At 33.6% G+C, this 27,629-nt stretch overlaps 1 protein-coding gene across 1 annotated transcript in view; it reads left to right on the top strand.

Moving 5' to 3' along the window:
• Positions 1 to 4,784: 4,784 nt before the first annotated feature.
• The window catches only part of LOC128219810 (GTPase-activating protein skywalker-like), a 37,075-nt gene continuing 14,230 nt past the window's right edge, over positions 4,785 to 27,629 (top strand). The window contains exons 1-7 of the mRNA XM_052927849.1: positions 4,785 to 4,882; positions 5,917 to 6,944; positions 7,649 to 7,962; positions 11,027 to 11,128; positions 11,566 to 11,656; positions 12,481 to 12,569; positions 15,357 to 15,545. Coding sequence (XP_052783809.1) covers positions 6,002 to 6,944; positions 7,649 to 7,962; positions 11,027 to 11,128; positions 11,566 to 11,656; positions 12,481 to 12,569; positions 15,357 to 15,545 — 1,728 coding nt within the window. The 5' untranslated portion in view covers positions 4,785 to 4,882; positions 5,917 to 6,001. The remainder of the gene's footprint in view (positions 4,883 to 5,916; positions 6,945 to 7,648; positions 7,963 to 11,026; positions 11,129 to 11,565; positions 11,657 to 12,480; positions 12,570 to 15,356; positions 15,546 to 27,629) is intronic.

The raw sequence follows: 27,629 nt of genomic DNA, 5'->3' as shown, positions 1-27,629 counted from the left end.
GTCAAACAACTTAAAAACCGCTCCTACCACGAACTAAAATAAATTCCCATTCCATAATAGGCGCGCACTTCAGTGCGGCGCCAATAATGCGTTATGTTCAGAAAATGTCAAGCATTTAGGACGTTAGGATAATGTTTGTTTCATTTGAAAAATTCAAATTATAATTGCATTTAATATATAGTACACCCAAAAGTACGCAGCCGCTTGCACAAGATCCCCCCGCCCCCGAAAAGGAAGAAGAAGAAGAAAAACCCAGACAAATAATGAAAATTGCAACACAAAAAGGATAAAGGTTGTTAGGGTGACTAATATCTCTAAATAGAAACATCCATATTTGCTTTTATTTTTCTAAAAGTATTACTTTCATGTGACACTATATATAATAGATAATTATTTGTTAGAGAACTCGCTCATGGTTTGTAAATTGCACATTTAAAAAAAAAATAGTTAGGCAAGGTTGCAAATCAGTTAAATCTAAGATACAGACAGATTAGAACCTTCAGCAAATGTCTCTATTATCTCAAATATCATCTTTGAAGACTGCAATTTTGAATACCGTTACTAACAGGATTAAGCGATTCATTATAGCGCGATTATTTGATTGACATTTTCACGTGATGTAATCTATGTATTCTTAAAGGTCAAAATATACATCTACCGGTGTTGTATAAGTCTCTGTGGCCTACTGGTTTATAAGGCGGTTTTCTATTTGCCTTGCCTTTAACGGCATGGGTTCGCAACCCACCAAAACCAAATTACTTGTTCATACTTTCAATTGCATTGTATATTTCTTCAATTTCGGAATCATAGAGTAAAATGATGATAAAATAAGTGTTTTCAGATGCATAATCGGGAAAACTAAATTTTCGTCCAATAACATGAATGAGTGCCTTTAAAGAATCGTAACAAAGACATCATTACAAAGACTAAGCGTTTTCTAAAGTGTAGGAGGTAAAATCATTCTTTGATTGACTTATAGTATTCGCCTTGAGATACCGGACTTAACAAAACTTGTAATTGAATGCGCCATTCTTATGTTTTGGTGTAACACAATAAAAACAATAAAAAAATGTTTCAATTAACGATCGCAAAAAAATTACTTCATGTTCGTGAATCCGAAAATAAATAGTTTATATATAATCCTGAATAAAATAATGCACATGCGAAAGTTTGGAGAGAAGAGGTGAATGAAAAAAGAAAGTAGCGAAAAGGGAGAATGGTTAAACAGTGGGTAAAGTGATGGATAAAAAAAAACTTAGTAGAGCAGAAAATATGGGAGGAGATCAGGGGAGGCTTATAAAGAGAGTGGGTTAGGTGAAGCGAGAGAGAGAGAGAGAGAGAGAGAGAGAGAGAGAGAGAGAGAGAGAGAGAGAGAGAGAGAGAGAGAGAGAGAGAGAGATGCGGGAGGTAAGAGACTAGAGGAGAGTATGTTGAAAGAGATTGGTGTGTCCACGTATCGTGCGCGAGCGTAAACGCATGTAAGATGGTAGCAATTTCGTAGTGGTGTCCATATGTTAGAAATCGAAAGAGGACGTTACTCCGGCACCCCTCGAAATCAGAGACTATGTAAATTGTGTGCTAAACAAGAGGAAGAAGATGAGTACCACTTTCTCTCCTTGTGTCCGGTGTATGATGATTTGCGATTGTCACTTAAACCGCGTAGATACAGGACTAACACAAATATCCATAAGATGCATGTCTTACTAGCATCCAGAAATGAGAGTATTATTCAAAATATTGCTTTTTATCTTGCGATTAAGAGACGACAGTTATACTTGATGTTCTGTCTTAGTGAAAAACGTAAAAGGTGTGTCGTGCATGTTCATGAGCATTCATGTATATATGTTTGAATGTGTAAATGTTCACTTAAAACACTGTACTGTATTTATATTTGTAAAATTGAGTACAACTGTTTCAGGGGCTGGAGGCATTAATCACAAACTAAATGTCTTGTCTTGTCTTGTCTTGTCTTGTCTTGTCTTGTCTTGTCTTGTCTATGAATACAATTATGATTGTCATAGCAATGCTTTGCTGAATGGCGTGTTTCATTTCAATACAGGTGCGAAATTGCAATTTATGAAATAAGGTTAGAAACTTAAGCAACATATCGTAACAGTATCTGTCAGTGATGACGAGAAAGGTTAAATGTAATAGTAACTAATCCACAGCCCGATATATTCAAACTATACACGAACACTTCAGCGATCTCGATTGTTTTATGGGTAAGTACATGTTGTGTACTGTGTGGTCAAGGGCAACGTTACAAAGACAAACGTGCGTATCAGTGAATGGCGTTGTTATTTATCCGCACGATATTTATTGTAACGTCAATTTTTAAGTTCAGCCTACTTGTTAGGGTTCTGATATCGTCGGGTAAAGTGACACTCTTATTCAACATCGATACATACACATGTATAACAATCATCACTTTTGACTGATAAACCTTTAACTACTTACTAAATAATGCATTTATAAAAAATATTAATTACTGATAACATGATTGTAACCGTGTATTTAATAGCAGAAAGCGCAACAAATATAAAATGATTGGTGAGTGTTCAAAGATTTACTGTGATCTACTTTAGTCTCATAAGGTAGAAATACCGTGTTTTCTGCACATTTCTTTTAAATCAAACTCGGTATCCTTCATAAGAACTATTGTAATCGACATGTATTAATCTTGTTTGGTATATGAAAACAATTGTGTTATATGTGGTAAATCTTAATTGGGAGTAAGAGTGCATCTTACTGGCCTTATTTCGGTGCTCATTCTCATCATAAAACCCCTCTTCGAGCACTAGACTACTGCGTCAAACTAGTGTGTGTATATACCATGAGATAAATTACGTCATATATGCCACGTCGGAAGGCAATATTTTACTTATAATATAGACTTAAATCAAAGATAACTTTTCGCTTACTTCACCATTTTAAATGAAACAAAGGCTAGTCAATGCAGCTTAAAGAGCCCCACCTTTGTTTTATAACCGGAGTTTGATAAGGTGATTAGTTTCTTCAAACACTTCAACAAACCTGTTTCCCAAACAATGTTTTGACAGTGCTCCGTCAGACGGCCGTATCGTGAAAAGGTTTGTCGAAGTGTTATAAGAAACTAAACTCGCAATCAAAATTTGGTAAAAGACCGAAGGTTGGGCTCCGTAAGCTGCATAGACTGCGCTATGTTTCATTTAAAATGGTAAAGAAAAGAAAAAGTTATCATTGTTTTAAGTCTTCAATCGAAGCAAAATATTGCCTTCCGACGTAGCATTTATGACGCAATTTATCACGTGGTATACACACACTGCAAACAAATCCTACAAACAATTTCAAACAATGCATTCAGTAAAAACTTTTCTATTATTTCTCGATTTTTTTTACAAAAAAGTAGGGATAGTAGGGCTTGTTTAAGAAAAGGTAGGAGCCTAACAAAAAAAAGTAAGGAAAAATAGAAAAAGTAGGGAAAGAAGGACCAGCTTGAAAGCCTGCGTTAACAATGACACTTTTGAAAGCGCAGTGTAAAGAACCAGCATTACTCCAGAAAGCACCAGATTCAATCTAGATGACAAATACTAGTATTCAACAGGAGGTATTGCCCGGATTGCCATTTTTAACTTAGTGGAATGTCCGTGTATAAAATGCGAACCACGTCAATTTTGGACCCCTTCCCAGAACTTAACTTTAAACGGGCATGAAGAGACCCACTGACATGTATTGTGTTTACAACTATTTGTTTTAACTGTGTTGCAATTGATTCCTTAACTTACTTTTAAGGAAAAACACCAATCACTGATGGTTACTCTTTTAAGCACAATTTTCTAAACCCAAAATAAGTAAATTTTCAATAGTTTAACCGTTTTAGTTTCGATTTCCAGAAAAAAATTGCAGTGTCTGTCACACTTTTAAGAAGTTATTAACATGCAAGCGCTGCAAGAAGATCGCGTAGTAATTCAAATTTAGCAGTAAACCCTATAAGGTACATATACTTTAGGAATCTATTAAATGCAATAATACACTTCACTGGGAATCAATATGAACTCAGTAATACAAATTACACGTTATAACACTAAAATTAATTAATTAATAATACTTCTAATGATGTATCTGCATTCATCCGAGGTAATTTTTGATGGGAAATGGCCTTGTTATTCCGATTGCTTATAAGATTGAAAAAATAGGACATTTAATTACGGCCTGTTTCAGTTGCCCGAGAAATAAAGACACAAACTGAAATCCAGTTATAAGTTATTTTACATATAATTTTAGTTTTCAGCAAGAAATTACGTTTTAAAATGCCACAAGATTATATAGGGTCATCAGGCATAAATATTTTACATTATATTAGTAGTTAAAGCAGCTATCATGAATTCGGGTTTGAAGTGTCGATCGTAATCCTTGCAGAAAATAAACATATTCCTAACCTTTGAAAATGTGTGACTATTTGAATCAATTCAATAAAGCATTTCAGTCGTTTCTTCAATAATCTCCAAACTGTACAAATGTCAGAATTAGTAACATATCTATTTGTTTAATTTCCTCAACTTCGTAGTCATTTTTGATACTGGTTTAAGTTAGAACCATTCAAGTATGTAATAAAACAATTAGACTATGACACTAAGATAATTCCAATTCATGATTAAAATCGACTATGACTTTAATTCAAATGACCCCCAGTGTCATAAATACTTAACATTCCAACCTCGTTTGCCAGTGCGCTGTGTTTATATTTAACACAATGTCGACATAATTCCATATTTCGTTCAACGTTTTAACCGGAGACGTTTTGACTAACTCCGAACAACCTTCACCTTCAATGCATTTCCGGTCAAATGATTGCGAATAATGTAAACATTTTCGATTTAGCTACTTTTTCACGATGCAAAAGGTTAGTAGCTCTTATTTTTTTGAAAATTTCACTGCCTTTTTTTCAATAGCTGTTTACATGTAGCCACGGTAGCTCAAATTTAATAATACGTCGATAAGAATCGTTTTCCTTTAATTTGTACATATTTGTAATTCAATCACTTAGATGTGTGTGTAGAAATGTGCCGGGACGGTAAAACAACCGGTAACTCAAGCATTTTCACCCACCTTTTCCCCGCAGCTACAAATTTTGTCACATGTTTAGGTTTACATCTGTTTAAAATCCGATTGTTTTGTGTTGTTGAAATAGAATTTGGTTTCCCAGAGTTCCAGGCATTAGCTTGATACACTACCTCATGTTTTTATGAATGAAAATAAACATGAAAACATGCACCAGTAAAGTAGATTTTTATGCGTGAAGAATCCATTTTCAGTTGGGAGGGGACTCAAAATCCTAAAGGGGGTGTTGCCCCCTTGATACAAATTTGGGGAAGACCCCTTGCCGATTTAGGGATATGCCCTGCTACTTTAATTCATTTCTACACCCCTACTCATAGTATGTTTTATTTCAAATAATTTATTTGCATGTCACCCCATATCTTGTAAGCCTTTGTCAATATATACTGATTGTTTTCTCTCTTACATTTTTCTTGTTCATTGTAAAGAAATGTCAAGCTTGACAGTTTAATGTATCATCACAGATGATGTCATAGTTTTACTTTTAAACAATATCAATGGACTGAAGGGTCATATTTTAGTGTCCAAGCCATTTGATGGACACCCTTAATGATTTTTGTCAAGGCAAACCTTTCATAAGGGATAAATAGTATGCGGTGAAATATGTTGGATTACTAGTTGCTATGACAAAGTTGTTGGCGGTCATCGGGTCATACATTGTTGACAGGTTTTTTTTGTGTAAAGTAGGTCAATGTTTGAATGAATAGAAACATGATACATGTAAGCTTGAAATAAGTGCTGTATCTCATAAATGTTGATCACAACTAAGACAAAGTTTAAATTGTTTTAATGGTACCTATTCTCATAATTCTGTTTCAGATTGGAGCTAGCATTATCTTCACATTTTACAAAGATTAAAGAACATTTAATGTTAGTGACAATGGGGTGAAAATCACCAATCAAAATGAATTGCGCTTCAAGCAAAGCTGAGAAACGACCTAGTAAGAAGGGAAGATTCCCCTTCAGGAGAAACTCGAGTAAGTTAAAGGTGAATCCTGAACATGGAACTGTTTCTAATGAACAGAAGCTTGAAGATCAAGTTGGTGCAGGATTACAGAAAAGTGCTGAGGGTGCTGGAAGTAATATGAATGATGATGCTGTCCCTCATAATGTGCTGGTGTTTGAAGAAATAGGAGAGTCAACTGACTGTGTAGACGAGAAAGATGTGGAAGAGCTTGAAAATGCGGCAAAGTTTTCTCTTGGCCAAGATGATGGTGATGAAGATCAGTTTGTAGAACTTGATGGCTTAAATAAGGACATAAAGGCAAGCCTGAACAGAGATGATAGTAAAACAGACAAAACTGATTCAGACAGTTTAGAGCCAAAGAAAAATGAGGTTAAAGAAGACAAAGACATTACTCATCTTGATCATACTGATGAGCTATCACTTGATAATGATGGAAGTAAATGTCATCAGACAAAATACGATAATTTAGTTTTTCCTGGGATTGAAGTGACTTCATGTGATGGTGAAGAAGAACGACCCAAAGTTTTGGATGAAGTGCCGACTGTGATAAACAAAAAAGACCAACCAGAAGAAGATGCTGAAAGTCTTGATGATAAACTAGCATTTACTAAATATGTGGACAAGGCTTCTGTAAGGAAAGCTCTTGAAAAACACAGTGACGACATAGTAGAGGGACATGATATCGAGGTAGGGGAGGAACTCATTGTGCAATATTTAAACAAAAAAGACAAGAAACACTTGAAAATGGTGTTAAGGCCTGCTGCATGGTCAATGAGTCATGAAATTCGCAAGGTTTTATGGTACAACATGTGTCACTACCTCCACAAGGCTGATGATGGGGACATATATACAGAATATCTGGCGGATCTCTTCCCTAATAGTGGGTATTTATGGGTCCATAAATTGTTATTATTTTTAAATGTAACTTAAAGCTTGTTTGTTTTTTTCGAAAATATTATCATAGTTTTTCTATTGATGTCATTGGTATCTGTATCAGAGTACTGAGTCAGTGTTTAATTGCAGCCCTTTTTGGGGCCAAAATTGGGCCCCTTTTCCTCCCTGAAAAGGGTTTTTTTTCCTACCCAGACAAAATATCCCATTTTAAAAACAAAATCGACGAGCATTGACCTCTAAACATTTAGCAAATGAAGCAGTATAGTTCCATTGACGAATATGTAAATATTATACATGTAGGTTAAAAGTTGAATAAAAGGTTTAAAAACAAATTGAACATTATATATGAATCATGTAAGTATTTTTACTGGTTTTACCAAAACAACGCTATTTTTCCACTATTAAAGGGTCCAGTCAGCATTCCCTAGTGGAAAATAACTCGAAATCCTTTTAAAATACAAGGAAACTGAGTTAAAATCAAGGAGCAAAGTGGATTGTTTGGCAATTGTCAATTTAGGAGTAGGTGTCAGAAATAAGGAGTCTCTTACACTTATTTGATTTTCACGAGTGTCAAATCCTGCATTTTGATCTTACATGTAAGTCATTCTCTGTTATTTTGAAAGCAGTTATTTTATTGTGTGTTGTTTTTTTTTACTTTTTATTCAAAATTCAATTACATATTCATTACAGGTGACAATACAGAAGAGCTCCGTCTTCCATCATTTGTGGACCCTACACATCTTTACAGCTTCCATCTGAATCTAGAGGGAATCAAAACTGTGGGGAAAATCCTGTATGTCGTGGAACATGCGTGCCCGGACATTATTTACAGCCCTCTTCTCTACCCCATCGTGTGCCTGTTCCTACACTTTATGGACGCCCCGCAGTGTTACGGGTGCGTGTACGCCCTGATCCGACAAAGTGACTCCATGTTTCTCCCTACCACAAGAACTTGCTACGAGGCTTCTAAACTTGTTATCAGGGACCTCGCCAAGAAATATGCAGTAAGTAATTTATCAGAAAATAATATTTCAAAATACAAACTTTAATGTTTGAAAAAAGTAGCAACTGAATCTTTTAAGAAGTGCGCATTCATCGTTATAAAATGAAAAATCAGAAAAATAAGGTCAGATTAATCATTTGAGAATTCACCAGAATTGAAAAACTGTTGCCACTTTCGCGATTTAGTCACTGTTGGCACCAGCGGCGATCACCGTGATCCTGGTATGTTAAACAAATAAAGGTTTTTAACTTAAACTAAATCTATGCCTTTTGTTCGAGTATACATGTAAGTGGCTGATGATTTTTTAACTATATTTATAAAACATTGGAGTCAACTAATGTAGGAGTGTCAAGAAAATATGAGGAAGAATTCACTGTCCAGCTTGTTTTGTTACATCACAAATTGCTTGGTGTCCACATAAATTTTTTTTTATCAATAGTTTAGTAAGTTCTTTTACATGCTACTGCATTTGTTTTTGTCACTTCTAAAATACCTTAGAAGATTTAAATAAAGCACTTCACACAAAAAAAGTAATGAGCCTTCAATTTATTTTAAAAAATGGTGATGTAACGATGACATTCCAATATAAATGGAACCCTTTCTTGTTGTAAACATTTGCTTTATTATAATTTGTAATGCTTTGTCACATGAATAGTTGTTTTTTATGCCGAAAAACAAAGCAAACCATGCCGAGTTTTGAAGCATACAATCGGTTTTAGGACTTTACATCCAGATGTAATTGGACACAAAGGTGCACATCAAAGAGTAAAGTTATATACTTTTGTGGCAGTAATATGAGCTATTTGAGGCTTATTTCTCGTATATGTCTCTTGATTATTGCGTAACACAGGTACATAACATGTTTATACATTCTTTCTTACTAGCACTAGAGACTTAAAATGCTTTTCAAAATTATTTGGACGTAACTTGGGACTCTTTTACCCAAATGTCAAAATCGGTAATGAATGGTATCGCCGTTACGTATTCGTGTAATAAGAGCTGTGTGACAACAGGCATTTTTTAAGAAATTCCCAATTATCTGGTTAAAATTTACTCAGTTTATATGCAAAATTGCGAATTATGACTGCTTAAAATACAGCGTGTACCGATGTAAACACAATGACTTCGTAGACATAACATAAGACACCGTAGACGTAACATAAGACACCAAAATACCAGCTTTGGATCGATCTTTATAACACATTTGAACTGAACGCTCTTGAAATCGAATGTTTTAAACCTCAAGACAATTGAGACAAATCATTAGTCTGTGCACCCGTACAGGCGAAATATACAAGCTGCATCAATTAATGTCATGAAAATGAATGAAATAAGCCCACCTCGAATCTGTTAGGACGTAACTTCCATGACAACACTTACCCATGCTTTGCTTGTTCCGCCATCTTGGATATACTACACAGTATCAATGCGCGCGTTCGGTGCTACTTTTCTGTCGCGGTATTAGCTATATGCCACACAGTAAAAGTTTGTCGAAATACACAAAGGGCTGTGTACATGAACAAAATCTGAATTATTTGTGACGTAACATTTGAGACACAACTTTAGGCGAAATATTTCAGTCGATCAATACACGTTTTGTACGTATTTATGGGAACTATTGTTTTTATCAAATGAACACCTGACCTCGGTAAAATTAAAAACAGGTCACTAAAGTGAATTATACCTGTCTGTTGTTGTCAAAAAAACAAGCGATTCGAGACGTAACATATTTGACACGAAATGTTACGTCATGTTTTTTTCAGATTAAATCGGGATTTATATGTTTTCAACTCTTCCAAATGCTTATTTGGCAAATGGATGTTGGGAAATATACCTTTCTATAAAGATAAATCGTCTGAAGCGACCAAAAGTCCAAAGTGCTGAAGGAGGCAATATCAGTTTTCTGAACCCACGGTAAAAATGTTCATCAAATGTCAAACAAAATTGACCAAATTTCATAAAAAATAACTAGTTCCTGTATTTTTAAAAATTATTATTATACACATATAAAATTCCATCAATGTTGTCTTTCTAATGACAGGGCTTTTTCTGCCCATTTTGGGAAAAAGACCCTAGACATTTTGGGAAATTTTGCGTCGTGAAAATGCCAAAATTTGTAAATTTTACAGTTAAAAAAAAACAACGTCTAGTCTCCTGCGATTAGGAAATGACTAATATTAGTTTATTTTCCTTTTAAAAGACCCCAAAAATATCAATCCTTGGGGTGTAATATCTATTGCAATAAATCATGACAGTTAATAAATTAAGTTCATACTGATCTCTGAATGTGATGAAAATCAATGATTTCCAAGTTCAATTATCAAACAAACTTTACATCACATAATCAGGGATGTGATTGACCTGGCAGCTGGAGGGCTGAAACCATTTTCGGCAGGGGTTTATGGGGCGCTCTTGGGGTCAAAAGCGCACTACTGTAGAAGAAAAAACGGCTTTTAGAAGCTCATTTGAGGGCTCTCCTGACTTTAAATTTGAAGCAAACTTGAATATTAATGATGATTTAGGATGTTGAAAATGAACCAGTACAGGTAAAAAGACTCCCAAAAAATTATTTTTTATTTTATTTTTTTATTGGGATTTTTTTCTGAAGATTGGGAAAAATATCTTATATTTTGCTTTGGGAATGGGTCCGATAGTCGGACCCGTGGGTACTATAGAAAAAGCCCTGAATGATTACAACACTGGAAGCATAGAAAAACGCGAACTACAACTAAATCAAATTATTTGAGATGTAATTGAAAATGCAGGACAGTGAATTCTTCCTCATATGGTAAAATGAAAAATTTCTGTTAAATATTGAGTTAGTGCCACAAATTTTAGTGGAATACTTCACTTGAAAAATTGAAAGAACTTTGCTTAGTTGACCAATAAAGCTGTTAGTCATGAAAATGTGAATGTATGATAAGTTCAATGTAAAGATTGCCCATGTGATGTTATCCTTCAATATTGTTCAAAATGTTCGCCTTATCTCGTGTCTTGTCATACAAAATCCTAGCAGCCAGCCATTACCTCTCACAAATTAACTGCTTCAACTTTCCATTTTACAGAAGGGAAGCTACTCCCATCTGGTACGCAGCGTGGGGAACATCGACAACGTGTTCGACTCCTGGCTTTGGTGGATCCTTGAGGACATACCCATCACTTACCTAGTAAGTATTTCTCCTACATGCATGTGAATAAGGTTAAATGCCTTCTCACTACCAGTAAGACATGTACAATTGTGCTATGTACACACCTGTTGCAGGTTAGTTGTTATTGATTTTTATGCAAATAATTACCTTTTTGTAGAAAATTTGGTGACATTTGAATAAACAACAACATTATCTTGCAGTCTGCCAATGGACAGCTCTTGCATGTTGTCATTAATTGAGTCATCAAAAATTATTAGCAAGCCCTGCTATATAAACATTAAAATGTGAGCTTGACCAGAAAGGATTTTACCAATGCATGGTTTGTGCTTATTTGGAGCACTGTTAATGAAGAAGTCTAATTTTTTTACCCTGAAATTATTTACTGTTTTTCACAAATTTAAGTAAAATTTCGAAACATGACTTTATTGTTTACATTGTTGACTGCTACTCTGCAGGTCCATATTGTTGACTGCTACCTTCATGAGGGAATCAAGGTGTTTTACCGCGTAGCCCTGGCCATCATCACTCTACATCACAAGCAGTATGGTTAGTACACTGTTGGTAGTGACACTTCACACACTTGTTTTAAGCGACTGTATTAAGTAAGGGTGAAAGGCCGAAAACTGTCCATTATGTCAGAGAAAGAACAGTCCAAGGACGAAGTTAAGCCTTGTTGCTTTGAACAGAAGCCTTGCTGCTTTGAACAGAAGCCGTGTTGCTTTGAACAGAAGCCTTGTTGCTTTGAACAGACGCCATTACCCTCTTCAAATAAAATGGACAAGAGACTAGGCTCCCTTTCATTAAAGCAACTGTATGCGTGATTGGCTAGTCGGTGTTATCACGCTGGACTGCAATTTTGGCGACACGTGTGTCGAACCCGGTCTCCGACACAATTTTTTTTTACATTTTGGTACTTTTTTTACAATTATGATATCAAAGCGTAACACATTCTATCAAATAATCGTCCTGAGATTCGTTACAGAAAAAAATATTTTTTGGTGCCAATCTGGTGTACAGTCCCTTTAAAGGATCTTAGTTGTAACTTACAACATTTTCAGCCTGAAGATACTTCATAGATTCAGCAAGATGATTTCTTTCATTTCCTTGACTTTATTATAATTTTCAACTTTATAAATGGTGAGAGCTTAATTTACACAAATATGTTGCAATATAACGGAAATATTGCACTAGAATAATTTTACTTTACGACTAAGACTGTTTGGTTGTTGCTTTATTTGTTAATAGAATTGACACTGTGTTTCAAATTTGTAGTTAGCAAAATGGTTTAAGCCCTTCAGCAGCCAGGTCAATCACATCCCTGACATTTTGTGATCTTGGTGATTTCATTACAGTTTCTTCCCCACTTTCAGGGAAGCGCTCAGCAAACAAGACTGACATGGTCGCCAGTATCCGCCAGTTCTGCAGAGAAATGCCAGTAAAAATCGACAAACTACTCAAGGTAACTTCAGGCATAGGACTATATTTTTCTCATTAGGACAAAAAAAAAATGCAAGGTTAGGTTTACATCTGGTCAGAAAACAGGAAGGGTTTGTAGCCCTTTTTTAGCTCGTCTGATTTTCGAAAAGAATGACAAGCTATTGTCGCCACTTGATTGTTGTTGGAGGCGTCAGTTAAGTTATGTGTTTAGGTCACTTAAATGAAAAACTATCAAAGCTATCACTTTGAAACTTGGGGAACTTGTTCATCTTATACCCTTCCTCACATTGTACCCAAAAGATGCTGAGTCTGAGGGGTAAAAAACATGAATTTTGATGGATTTGGGTTAAGTTTTGAGAATTCGGACATAGTTTCCTTAATTCTTGTTGGATTGATTTCATTTTTTTTTCACAAACAATAAATGGATAATGCATTAAATATATCAGTTGTGTTTTTGAGTCACACATTTGGAAGGGTAGGGGGATATTTTAGTTTCTTTTATGCTTAACGATAAAATATGGGGGTTTAACAGTGAAATAACAACAGTGAAAATATCAATTTGATATTTTAACTGCAAAATAATGAGTGAAAATATCAACTTTCAGAACTACTTTTAAATTCCTTTGTTGTTACATGTACTTGCCTTGATCAAAACAGAACACTGGACTTCAGTAAATTATGTCAAAAAATGTTAAAAAAATATAAAAAAATGTTTTATAAATTTAAATAAATATATAATTGGAAATTAACAACTTACCGTTTATTTCCGGATATCCCGTTTATCAAACATTTTACTGATATTTGAAGCTGAATGTTCCAACATTTGCTTTCATACCAAACAAATTACAGACAAAAACAACTGTTCGAATATGAATAAAATTTTATATCATCGTTCAAATGTATTTTGAACTGTTTGCCGTTGTAGTACGTAAAATGAGCTTCCTGGAGAATTCACACAACAATTTACAAATAGATCCGGTATTTTTTACCCCACCCACAACTCAAAATGTGACAACAAACTAGCGTGGCATTTACTCTTTATCTGGAAAACAAACATTTTAAAGCGAAACAGACTGGTCTCTGACAGTAAGATGACTGAATATTAACTTACTATAAAAACACACGTACATGCAGGCTTAAACTGAGAAGAATGGTTAAAGTCCAATGAGTATCCACATTTGTATTGCTAACACATTTGACCTTCCAAATTTTCATTCTTTAAATAGCGGCATAGTAATTTGGTTATGTATTCAAGCCCATCTTAAAATAAAAAGTGTTTTCATTATTTTTTGGAAAAATTTGCACTCTTAATACTTCATTGTTTACTGTTCATAAAGCTTTGCAATAAAAAACGAGCGAATATTAAGCTATAAGAATGAATAGCAGAGAACTATTTCTCAGCAAACCGAAAGTAGAAAAGTTGACAGCTATAATTATGCATGAGGGGCACACCACGGGTAGCGGCGTAAAGCCCACCCTTTTCAAAAAAAGGGGGTAATTCAGAAATAAATTTAAAAAAACAAATAAAACTCCGAAAATAAGCATAAAAGAAACAGAAAATTTATTTATTTCAGTGTAAGATCGTATTTAATTTCACTCGTGATCATAAAAAAACTACATTTTCACTCGTGGCTTCGCCACTTGTGAAAATATGTTTTTCTATGACACTCGTGAAATAAAATACAATCTAATACACTGAAATAAACAAATATCCTCTATATCTTTGGACTGAGTAATTTTTAGCATGTCTAATTTTTTAAGTTTTGTGCTTGGGTCACTTACATGCAAACTATCGAAGCTATCACTTTCAAACTTTGAAATACCTGATGTACAATATGAAATAAATAAGCCGTAAAAGGATAAAATCAGACGAGCGTTCAGCACCCGCAGGCAGTGCTCTTGTTAATATTTTATTAGGCTTTATGTGAAGTTATTGTCTTTATTGGTAAATCTTCATTATAAGGATTTTTAAGAGACATACTAAAACACACATATTTTTATTTTAACCAACTGACTATAAAAATGGAAGGGTCGGTGCCTATTTCTTAGGCTGGTCACGGAACCCAAACCAGAAGTTGTTTTTAATTCAGCCTAAAGAATGCAATCAGGCTACAGGTGATTTGATAAATAGTTTGTTTAAAATGTCCTTAATGGGAAAACTCAAAATACCTTTGACCCTTTTCTAAGCTTCTTCGGTGGGTAATATTGTTTCCATCTAAATGATCTTTAATCATACTGTTAAAAAACAAAACAACCTACATGCCTTCCAAATCCTCAAAATGTGGGGGTTGGGGTGAGGATTAACAAACTATGTATTTACATGTGACCTCATTGTCATGGCTTATATTCTATATTCTAGCACCGGCATGTAGGCAGTGCTGAAGTCAATCCTGACACTTTATTGTCCTGTATAGTACACAAAATGTATCATGAATTCATGGTTACAGTGTGTTTACCACGTGATAAATTGCGATATAAATTGCATCATAAATGCTCCGTTGGAAGGCAGTATTTTGCTTTGAATAAAGACAACAATAACTTTACTATTTCTTTACCTTTTAAACTAAATTTAACAAAGCGCAGTCAATACAGTTTACAAAGCCCGTCCTTTGGTCTTTTACCAAGTTTGATTGATAGATTAGTTTCTTGTATTACTTCCCTGTTAGCATTTATGAAGCAGTTTATTATGTGGTATACACACACTGGGTTAAGAATCATGCAATGTTTTTATGACAATTTTGCAAATTGTGAAAATCTTGTTAAATTGAAACAATTTGCAGGTTTAGAAGATGTCTTTTTGTTTCCTCAGGTTGGGTTTGGAGTTCGGGGTTTGAACCGCCGGGAGATCTGGAAGCTGCAGATGAAGCATGAGATGTACGTGAACAGTGTGAAGAATGTGGCAGAGACCCCGTCACGCGCTAATCTGCCCCTCTCCCGCTCCTTCAGTGGCCCCGTTATCCTCCAGAACATACCAACTACTATGCTTACACCAGACATGGTGAGTCCTCAGTATATTGTGCGCTGAAGATAAGGCCAAGCATGTGTTATGGGCATAGGGCTGTTAGATTTGCAGCCTATCAGAATAAAAAAAAACAAAAATTTAACCATAATCTAAATAAAGCAAAGATATATGAGTTTTATAATCATGAAATATATCATACACAGTAAGAAGTTCAATTTTAAAGATGTCTCTGGGGGCCATGATTACAAACAGCCTCAAATAGAAGTCTAGATCAGAAAAGCACTTTTATCATATTACAAATTATCGTCTTGATTCCTTTCTTTTAAACAAAAAGAGGTGAATATTTTATTGAACAATTTCCAATAGAAGTAAAATTCAGTAAATTTTATCATCAAATTTCAACTAGAAAAAAAAATACTATTAAATTAAGATTTTCGTTTTTGCCACTTGTGTCTGAACTCCGACGTAGGACTAGTGTTACAGTAATCATGGCCCCTCAGCCTGACCTGCAAGTGTAACAATCCTTTCTCTTTGATTTTAGTATAGTTTTAAGGCCCCTCGTTTTTCATATCCTATTTTCATGTCGGTTTAAAAATGGAAGCTGACGCTTAGCATAGAATAAATTTGCTGTGACTTAAGGAGGAGCGAAGGTTTTTTGTTTACAATTTCTTTTTCATTTAAAAGCTATTGATATTGGCAGGGATTTTTTTTTCTATTGTGAATTTGTAAACAGGGCAATTAAATTACAAATTGGTAAATAATCAATATAGTATAGACCATGTGATACATGAGATTACAGGGGCAGGGTGCTTTGTTATTCCATACCCCCTATGACCACGCCCCCTATAATTTCTTAAACCTTCAAAGGAAAGAGCTTGAGGAAATTATATCAAGGAAAATTCTTAGTCAGGAGTGGTTACTGTACTTTTAGGTTTTCTAATGCTGGAACATTTTCTAAGAGATGAATATTCACATATCAGCATAAAATTAGGAAAAATAAAAAATGACCTTTTCAAGCAAGATTTTTCCATGCTTGGTTGGATTCCAACAAAAAAAAACACACCTGAATTTGCCTTTTCTGATACGATACAACTGACTTAATTGTAACTCGCTTAAAATTGTGAGAAAATGATGGCCAACAAATCACGTGACTTAGGGCTACAGCAACAGTAGATGTTCATGTTGCTCCGGTGAATTGTCTTGGTTTGGGCTTTCTCTCTTGGGTATTCTTCAATAACATATCAAATATATTACTGTTTTAGAACCAATGGTGGTTTTCTATGGTGTCCTTCAATCCCTTTGGTTACTGATGTAAATTTTTGATCCGTAACTCTTAGTTTCTCATTTGTAAGCCTTTCTTCATCAGAGCTATTGGTGAAAAACAAAAATAGAAAACACAATTGAATGTATTCTTTTGCCAGGTCACCTGAGCCAGTATTCAATATTGATCTTATGCTTAGACATGCCTCAGTGATTCCATTCATCCTATTGGTCAGCTAAATATACAGGCCAATCAAAATACTTTAATCTTAAACTTAAGTTCAATTTAAGTTGGTTAATGAATACGACCCCCGAGCTTACTTTGTGAGCCATATTTAGAGAACAAAATCAGAAAAGAGTAGTATGGGTACGCCAGGTCACCTGTTAAACCATGTGACGCTGAACTGTAGCTATAAATGATAATACTGTATATTGGTATTCGATATTTAAAATAATGAAAAGATTGTGTGATATGGAACACTTTAAGAATGGTAACATTAGTGTCCTAGGGCTGTATTCAATGTCATTCTTATCCTTAGATTCCATTCTGTCAATTGGCCAGTTATTTTTACAGTCCAATGAAAATACTAGAAATATTATATTTTTAAAAATAGAGGGACTCATCATGATTTTATGTTGGCTTTTTTTATTGTTGGAATTCAGTTTTTCTTACTAATCTTTCATGAACAAAGCCGGAACAGCAACTAGTAGATATATTTGAACAGAATTTAGCAAGTCAGAGCCAAAAATGATTAAATTTACAATGTTTGCTTTTCAGCAAATAAGAGCATCTTTTTGTCACATTTTCCAATGATTTTTAAGGATAGGGCTTATTTGATGTTTTGTAGATGTTTTATCTTTGGTCCAATTATTTCGTTCACAAATCACACTTTTGTAGAGGTTTAATCATTGGTCCAAATATTTCGTACACAAATCACACTTTTGTAGATGTTTTATCATTGGTCCAAATATTTCGTTCACAAATCACACTTTTGTAGATGTGTTATCATTGGTCCAAATATTTTGTTCACAAATCACACTTTTGTATATGTTTTATCATTGGTCCAAATATTTCGTTCACAAATCACACTTTGTAGATGTTTTATCATTGGTCCAAATATTTCGTTCATAAATCACACTTTTGTAGATGTTTTATCATTGGTACAAGCCTTTTGTTCACAAATCACACTTTTGTAGATGTTTTACCATTGGTACAAGCCTTTTGTTCACAATTCACACAGAATAAAAAAATGTCTCACCTTATAAAACGTTGGTCTGTTTAACTTAAAACAAAGATAACATATCTTTTTCTTTACCATTTTAAATGAGACAAAAGTCAGTCTATGCTGCTTTAAGAGCCGCCTGCCCTAATTTATAAATAGACTGCTTGATTAATTGATTAGTTTCCTCACCTACTTTAATAGACAAGCCTGTTTCAAAAATTGTTTTGACAGTGCTAAATCAGGAGGCAGTTTTGTGAAAAGGTTTGTAGGCTGATCTCTCAATCAAACCCTGGTAAAAGACTGAAGGTGGGTCTCTGTGAGTGGCTTTTGTTTAATTTAAAATGGTGAAGAAATAGTAATCTTTGTTTAAAGTCTACATTTGAAACCAAATAGTGCCTTTCGAGGATGCATATATCAGGCAATTTACCATGTGTAATACACACCCTGTGTAATGCACCAGTCAATTGTAACCATGGCCCCCCCAGGTCTGGGGAATAGCGGGGACTTTTGGTCTAGCAAACCCCTGGTAAAATCTCCACCCTGTAGAGATGAACTGCTGGTTAAATCCACGCTAAATGCCCCTGCACCCCAGGGACCCTAGGTAAGGCCTAATCCCCGCTTATTTTGGCGCGAGGACAAAACCACCGCATTAACACAGCAATGCAGGGCCACCTGAAAGGTAAAAACACGGCCCATTTCCCTGGCTATCCCCGGTATACCCCTAGACCTGGGGGGGGGGCTTGGTTACAATTGACTGGTTCATAACACATGCTCTAGATTTAATTGATTTTCATATTTCATAGCCCTCGGTCAAACAGTGACTTTAGCACTTAACATAAGATCATGTGTAGATTGACAGTGGTAATTAGCCACTTACTGCTATCATGTCAAACACCTCTCTCTAGGTTTTTAGCCTTATAAATTAGATATTTCTCATGTCTCGATCCAATATGATAATAATTAGATTACTAAAGAAGTTTTTTCTAAATCTATATTTGTATTATGTACCTTCAAAATAACCAAAAAATGCAATTAAATATTCTTCATATCTTAACTGTCCAATATAATAGGAAATAACAAACTATTAAAACAAGATAATCTTTTCCATGCATGTTTACATTCTGTTCCTTCAAAGGTTGCAAAAATAACCAAAGAAATGCAATTAGATATTCCTCATGTCTAGAGCTAATATGATTATAATTAGATTTGATTAAATTTTTAATCTCAATGTATATTTACATTATTGACTTTCAAAGGATGCTTAATTAACCTAAAAAAAGGAAATTAAACATTCTTCATATAATCTTCAGCAAATTAGATATATCAAATTACAAACTAAACAAGTTTGTTTTTTTGTGCATGTTTACATTCTGTTCCTTCAAAGGTTGCAAAAATAACTGAAGAAATGCAGTTAAATATTCTTCATATCTTCAGCCAATATAATATTAAATACCAATCTAAGCAAGTTTGTTTTCTTTATAAGTTTTTATTCTGTTCCAACAAAGGTTACAAAAATAACCCGAAAAAAATGCATTTTTTTTCTTTTATAAACATTTTTTTGCTGTTAATCAGGTATTATATGAGCAAAAACAAGGCTATAAATAACATTCTTTATCTAATTCTGTGATCTTATTGAATAACATCAAAGCATGATATAGTGTGGTATTGTTGATTTATATTTGGGTCGCTTACTTAAGGTCATAAAAAATAGGTGATAACTTGAATAACATTCTTAAGGTATTTGCTACCTTGGTCCGTGTAAAATTCACCGAAATCTTGATAAATTATGTTTCTTTTGAAGCGCTGTTTGTGTTTATAACCCAAAAATGCTAAGACCTTGATTATCAACCTCGCCTCTTTTCAGTATGATAACACTTGTGCTTTTTTTATGAACAATACTATGCCCTTTTTCGTTAATGCCTCTCAATTTGAACTTAAAAAAAATAATTCATTAGAAGTAATATAAAAGGTCAAGAAAAGATGCATGATTCATGATTAAGAAATAATTTTTGCCACAATCATACAATTAACAAATTAAAACATTACCAAACAAAAACATGTGTTATCATGCACTATACCATTAGGGAGACTTAGTTTAAACAGTATTCATTTTTCAATGATTGTGAAGAAAGTTATGATAACTTATACTATGTCACTCTTGTTGGCACAATGTTGGGCGAGAGTGTGGTCTTGTAGTGTTGGCGAAACCGGAGTACTCGGAGAAAACCCACTTTTCTGGCTGGTGACCACCAACCAAACTCACATGCGCCCAGACAGGAATCGAACCCGGGTCGCCTTGGTGAGAAGCGAGTGCGCTAACGGGACAACCAGAGACTTCTGTGTTATTTTCCAATCTATAATTTGGTCTGGAAAAAATACAAAAAATGTTGTCTCATTTTGGTTACTTTGGTCAATATTCATTTCATTATTAAAATCATATTACAAATATGCTTAAACAAAGAATGACTTTTACATATAAGATTCAAGGTGAACACAATTGAGACTTAAGCAGACATGCTTTAGCTTAGTCTCGCTTCCTAATTTTGAGTCTCTTATTTTTTAAAATTCATTGAATAATATTATGTTGCCACAAACAGTATATTCATCAATTTGAGAGTACATTATAAATTATTTTATGGGCTCTATTTTCTATGCAAGCTTACGGTACACGTTGATGATGAAAGGATGAGAACGCGCTCGGCAAGCTCTCTGCCGTGTTCACCGCGTGTAAAACATTATGGCCTATTAGACAGAGCCAGTGTAAGTTCATGCATTTGTTGTAGTAACAAAGTCACAGTTGTCTCCCTTGTTAGTTCAAATGTCACTGTAATACTGTTGTCTATATTTTGTTATTTCATAGTTCTGTTAAAGTTCATGTTTAGTCACTATCGCTCTATTGCTTAGCTTTCAAAATCATGCTTTCAGTGTTTTACTTATTTTGATTTTGTAGAAATTTATTTTAACTTATGCTAAGTCACTCTCGTTGGCTCGGTGTTGCGCATCGTCGGATACCCCCCATACACACTACGCTATGCTTCGTTGTGTACCGTGGGCAATTTTGCCACTGAGTGTGGTCTTGAAAAAAACAACAGAATGTCCTAAAAAACTCATCGGTCCTACTTGATGACCACCAACCAAATTTCATACGCCAACCGGACAACCAAATATTTTATTTGTGTTAGAAATAATTTGATATGATACGTTTGATTTTCAAAAAGAAACAAGCAAAGAAAAAAATATCTAATCAGTATAATTGTTAAAGGCTCTTTGCTAAAAACCAACAGATATCCTTAAGTTACAGGCTTATGCTAGTAAAAATGCACGCCGAAAAACCGGGCCATTTTTTCTAATTGAAACTCTTTATTGCTTTGTTTTTATCCTAATGAATATTGACCAGCAAATGAACTTATAATGAGTAACCATTAACACCCACAAATGTAGGGTTTAAAATTGTTGACAACCAGTAATTGTTTCTCGATTTTAATAAAACAACCATTTCCTGCTAAGATGCCCTGGAGTATTTTACATTAAATGTGCATATATTAAGTTTAAGTTGTTTGAAAGGCTTATTTTGTGAAATCCTGGTGGTAAAAAGGCTTGGATTTATTATTTCTGCGTCTTTGTTGTCTGTTCAAGTTTAGATAAGGTTGCAGTTTCTTAAGCTTCATTACTGATACGGAATTTTGATCGTAAAAGAGGTTGACATATTTTGGGAGCGATTTTTTTTAATCTGTGTTCATTTTTTTAATCTGTAATTATCGTATTCTCGTTGGTGCAGGGTTTGATTGGATTGTTATTGGAATTGTTTTTAATATTATTAATTTTCATATTCTCCTGTGAATGGAATAACTTCAACAAGTAAATTCTGTTGTTTATACATGACAGTTTGTTTTTTCTCACCAATTTTGCAAATGGGATTTGGGTCTTTTCTGATTTGGAAAAAGGCATCATTTTGATCAAAAATTGGGAAGTTCAATTTTGTCTAAATCTGAACAAAAATGCTTTAAAAATAGTGGGAAAAAAATAAAAGAATGAGATGTAGTTTGTTTCCTTCAGAATACATTAATGCTACCATAACATTTGGTTTGGGGGTTGTATTGTTTTTTCTTAAAAAAATAAATTGGCTCGTTCCAAGATAAAAAATAAAAAAGTTGTCAAAACATTTAATCTGTGAGAGTGCAGCTTTAAATGCAAAGACTTTAATTTATTTATACAAAATAAACATTATCACTGTCTCCTATGGTGGTGACTGGTTAGAAAACTATTATAATTTACTTAACAATACCTAATGATAGATATTATTGCCGATTTTTGTCAAATTTATTAATATTTTTTTTTACAAATGATCACGTGTCAGTGTCATTTTTGCTCTATAAATAAAATATCTCTATAAATAAATATTTAATAACTGAAACTATAATGACATTGTCCTACATATTTGTCCCTGTCTGTCACATGAATGATTATTGCACCAGCCTATGATGAAACACAGGTATAAAATGATATCATGGTCATAAGGGGCAGTATCTGTCAGAGATTGGGACAAAAATGTTTGTTTATTTTTTAAACATAATTATATACAAAATGATGTAAATAAATATATAATGATAAACAATAAACACCATTTCTGTCTAATCATTAATCCTATGATGGTGACAGGTAAAATTAAATTTAATCATATACTAAACAATAAACCTTCATTATAAGGCCTAAAAAATAGCTTGTTTAGGGTAACATCCCCAAAATTACTAGGTAGGGAATTTTTTTCAAATGTACTTTATGTCAAGATCATTTTCTTGCAAGTAGCACTATTTCTTGCAAATGTCACTCATATGTCAATTGCTGTTGTTTTGGAGCTTTATTTTGTCGACATTAATGACAGTTTACGTTTAAAAAAGAATGTTTTTTATGACTAAAGGATTTTTTTTTAAATATACTAGGGTAGGCATTTTTTATGAAGTTGGGCCAGGTTAACAGAACAAAAAAAAATTGTTGGCTATTAAATTGAAGATTTTTGTAAAATTTATTATTTTTTTTTTACAAATGATCATGAGTGTCAGTGTCATTTTTGCTCTATAAATAAAAATCTTAATAAATAAATATTTAAGGCTGAATATATAATGAAATTGTCCTACATATTTGTCCCTGTCTGTCACATAAATGATAATTGCACAAGTCTGAGATGAAACACAGGTATAACATGACATCATGGCCATAGGTGGCAGTATAATCTTTCAGATTGTGAAAAAATGGTGATATTATTTTAAATATAATTATGTTCGTAATAAGGTGTACAAATATGAAAATAGAGAAATATGATAACATTATAAAAATACATTTATACATATTTGTATACATATTATATGAATATAATTATGTACATTATAAGGTAAATAAATATGTATAAACAGATGTTTTTACCATCTATGACTGTCATATAATACCTTTGTACATTGTGACTGGTTCGATAACCAACTGATAATATTATTATAATTTAAAAAAAAAATAAGAAATGATCATGCAGTAATACTTCTAATTAATTGATATTAACATTACACAAAAAGCTAATATTTGCACATTCCTCCATGGTGACCGATTTCTTATAATAAATCGGTAGGGCCAATATAAATAATGCAAGATTTTTATCCAAATTTGTTTCTTTTAGGTGGGAGGTAACATTTTAATTTTTATTTTTGTATTTTTCTAACATGACTGTTACAACGTTGAATATGTGTTCAATTAATTAACCCTTAGGCTGCTGATAGTGATTTTAAAGGCTTTGCAAACAGCTTGGAACCAGACCATGCAGACACCGAGTAACTCGGTACCTGGTCAGGTTCCAAGCTGTTTGCCACTCAGTCAATATATATTATATATTATCCCCAAAGTTTTAAGTCAATTGAAAGAAATTTAGAATAAACCAGACAACATTTTTGAGCAGACGACAATTTACCCAGCATGCAAAGGGTTAAGCTCTTTTGTATTGAATAAGGCACCATTAAACATTTGTTTCTAGCCGAACCACAAACACCATCATAACAATTCTTCTTTATTACATGCAGCTCAGCATGTTTACATTGACACTGACTCAGGTATGAATAAACACAGTTCCCAGACAGTACCGGACTGATAAGCAAATACAGACCCCAGTTCAACATTTTTATTTGAGTCAATAAGATTTAAGGAGTCGGGCGGAAAAAGAGGGGGCTTGTGTGGGATGACAATCTAGCAATTAATTTATAGTCCCCTAACCAATTGATAAAATGCCTTAATAAGATTTCAAATCATTTCGGATATTTTAAAAATAACTTGAGGCATTCATGTCCATTCTGAAGATTCTCGTGTAAAATATCAATGACTCAGGCTGTTGGTGTCGATATAGCTATAAATAATTACGTGATATTTACATTTTGCAAAAAGCTAATATTGCTCATTTCTCAATGTTGACCAATTGCACATGGGCGTATTTGTCCATGTGCTTGTAGTCAGATGATGAACATGTGTGCACACTGTCAAGAGAGACAGGCCTTGCCGGTACAACATTAAATCAGAACAATGACAATCTTTAGATTAAGAAAAAGGTCATGTATATAATTAAATTTTTCACTTTTAATAAACACTTTCATTCTCTATATAGAAGAGTAAAAACTGATAAATTAAAATAAATTTTGCTGTTTTAAAATATCATTTTTGTTAATTTAAAATTACATTATGATAAAACCACAGGGATTATAAGTTGAAAGCATGATATGAAATGATATTTGCATCATAGGAGGTAGTATCAGTCAGAGAAAGAAAATCTGGATATAATTCAATTATTATATTTAGATAAAACCACAGGAATTAAAAGTTGAATGCACGATATAAAATGATATTTGCATCATAGGAGGTTAAGTATCATTCAAAGAAATATATATATCTGGATATAATTAATTATTATATTTAGATAAAACCACAGGGATTATAAGTTGAATGCACGATATAAAACTATATTTGCATCAATTAGGCAGCTGCATTTCAATCAGAGAAAGTGAAAAAAGTATATTTGGATATAATTTAATATTATATTAAGTTTCTATACATGTACATCTATTTTTTTAATATAAGATATAAAGGGGATTTTAATAGCACACATCAGGTGACATAATATATTATATTTTGAATTGCAAGGGATATATATATATATATATTACAAGTGTTATTCTGAAATATTGTGATTTTCAATCAATATGTATTACAATTTAAATAGTATTATAAGTTACAGGATTAGTAGGTGACTTGATATGGGATATACGGGGCAAAAGAAACCAGATCGGGTAAGAGCGAAACTTGAACCCGAATATGGTTTACTGCGCCCTGTATATTCCAAATTAGGTGGCCTATTGTACCCCATAATCTATATATCAAGTCAACAACCTTTTGACACTGATTTTATGGGATATGGTTTATTTATTCATTGGAATTTTAATATAACCATCATTTTTGTACAATATAATGTTAAATTGCTCAATATGGAGAAATATGGAGTCACCGCGTGACCAGTCCTAGACCTATGATGTTGCTTCATTCATATACTCTGAAATCATTTATATTTGTGGGCATAAAAGTTCATGTTTTTCGAAAAAGGACATTCTAGTGGGTTCTTAAATTTGTGGATTTTCATTATTTATCTTTTTAATTATTGAAACTGCTATCCTAAATCTTCTGCAAATTCATTATGTGCCGATCTCGTGCTGTATCATCTATGTCACGTAGTCTATGACACTTTAGTGGGACAATTAATATAATGCCAATAAGCACAGATACCCATGTCAATCATAGCATCAGCTCTGTAAAAAGGTCATAAATGATATAAAGGATATACTAGAGTAAAGCCATTGAATTTCAGTTAAGTGTTTTTGCAAACTATGAAACCATAGTAAGGGTGTTTAATTAAATATTTGATTAAATATTTGATCGAAGAAACAAAATCAGGTGGCGACACATTTTACATGTGCCGCACAGGAGATTGATAATCAGCTTTTTTCTTAAATGTCATACAAAAAAACTGAAGTTATAATAATTGACTTTAATGTATTATCATTGAGGTTAAAAAATATATAATATAAACCATAACAATGATTTAGGTAACTTGCAATTTGTATATTGTGACCATGTTAATCCTCTGAATTCATCATGTAAACCCTTTTACATAGCCAGTTTGATTTCAGAATAAAAGGTCAAAATTTTGTAGGGAATTTGATTTCCTGGATAAGCCATTAACACAGGAAATCCATGAAAATTAATGTTCCATGAATATTTTTGATTTCACAGTGTTATTAATATATCCAAAATTATTTTGTTCACAATCTCTGACTGACACTGTTACCTATGGTTTGGTCAATAATGGTAAATAAGTGGTATTATGACTGGTGTAACCCTTTTTAACCCTTTTTGAAGAAGGTAAATGTAGGAACTCCTTTTTGAGTTTGCCACAGAAATAAACATGTTTTCAAAGCACTTAGTAGGGTATGTTAGTTGTCACATAGATAAATAAGACAAATAAAATGGTGCAATTTTTTATGAATCTTTCATTGTCAAGGTTCAATATTTTTTTCTTCGAGTTTGGATAAAGTTTCCTGAAGCAGTTGTTGTTTTCGTTCTGTGAATTGATTAACTCTGTATTTTGTGAATATACGCTTTTGATTTTGTTGGTTTTTAAGGGACAATATTAGAACAATTAACAATTTGAATTTGAAAGATTGATAACCAACCTCAGTTTTCATTCAGACAAATAAAGAGGATTAATAAAGTGAGCAGTTGAAGCTGTATGCAAGCAATTGTGACTTGATGCTTCTCTCTGGAATACCTAAAATAAGGATATTTATGTAAATTGACATATTTTGGTAGCAGTAGAAAGGTCACATATATGCAAGCTGATGTTCAATAATTAAAACTCCAATTTTAAGCAAGCAAGCATGACAAATAGGCTCCAACTATTATGACGCAAGCAAGTGTGACAATTAGGGTCTAACTAGACGCAAGCAAGTGTGACAATTAGGGTCTAACTAGACGCAAGCAAGTGTGACAATTAAGCTCCAACTAGACGCAAGCAAGCGTGACAAATAGGCTCCAACTATACACAAGCAAGTGTGACAATTAAGCTCCAACTATTGGCAACCAAGTGTGACAATTAAAACTCCATCATTCTGTAGGCAAACAAGTGTGACAATCAAATGTCCCAATTATACGCAAGCAATTAAGTTCAGCAATAATAACTTGAACTATACGCAAGCGTGACAGATGAATTAAAACTCAAACTGAAGCACGTGTAACTATTAAAACTCCGCAATGAGTTCGTGTATGAGCTGGTTGAAGAAAAAGTCTCACTGGCGGAAGAAAGACTCGTGTAAGGAATGTGCGATGGTTCGACAACGCAGTCTCCACTTCAAGGAGGGAGATATGTTCCTCCGTAACTCGAACTTCAAGGCTGGATTTCATGACTGCAAGGTTTGGCCTTAATTGTGCTCATACAGTGTTTGTTCATAAATCTTTTGATAACTGTCAATGTAATTGGTATTATTTGGAAAACCGCGTGCTATGAATAATGGCATTCTTATCAAATAAGGTATAAAATCAAATACTTGTGTATTAGAAC

This window comes from Mya arenaria, chromosome 15, assembly GCF_026914265.1.
Source record: "Mya arenaria isolate MELC-2E11 chromosome 15, ASM2691426v1".
NCBI lineage: Eukaryota > Metazoa > Mollusca > Bivalvia > Myida > Myidae > Mya > Mya arenaria.
The sequence above is the reverse complement of the archived record's forward strand: the minus strand, read 5'-3'. Positions and strand labels throughout refer to the sequence as shown.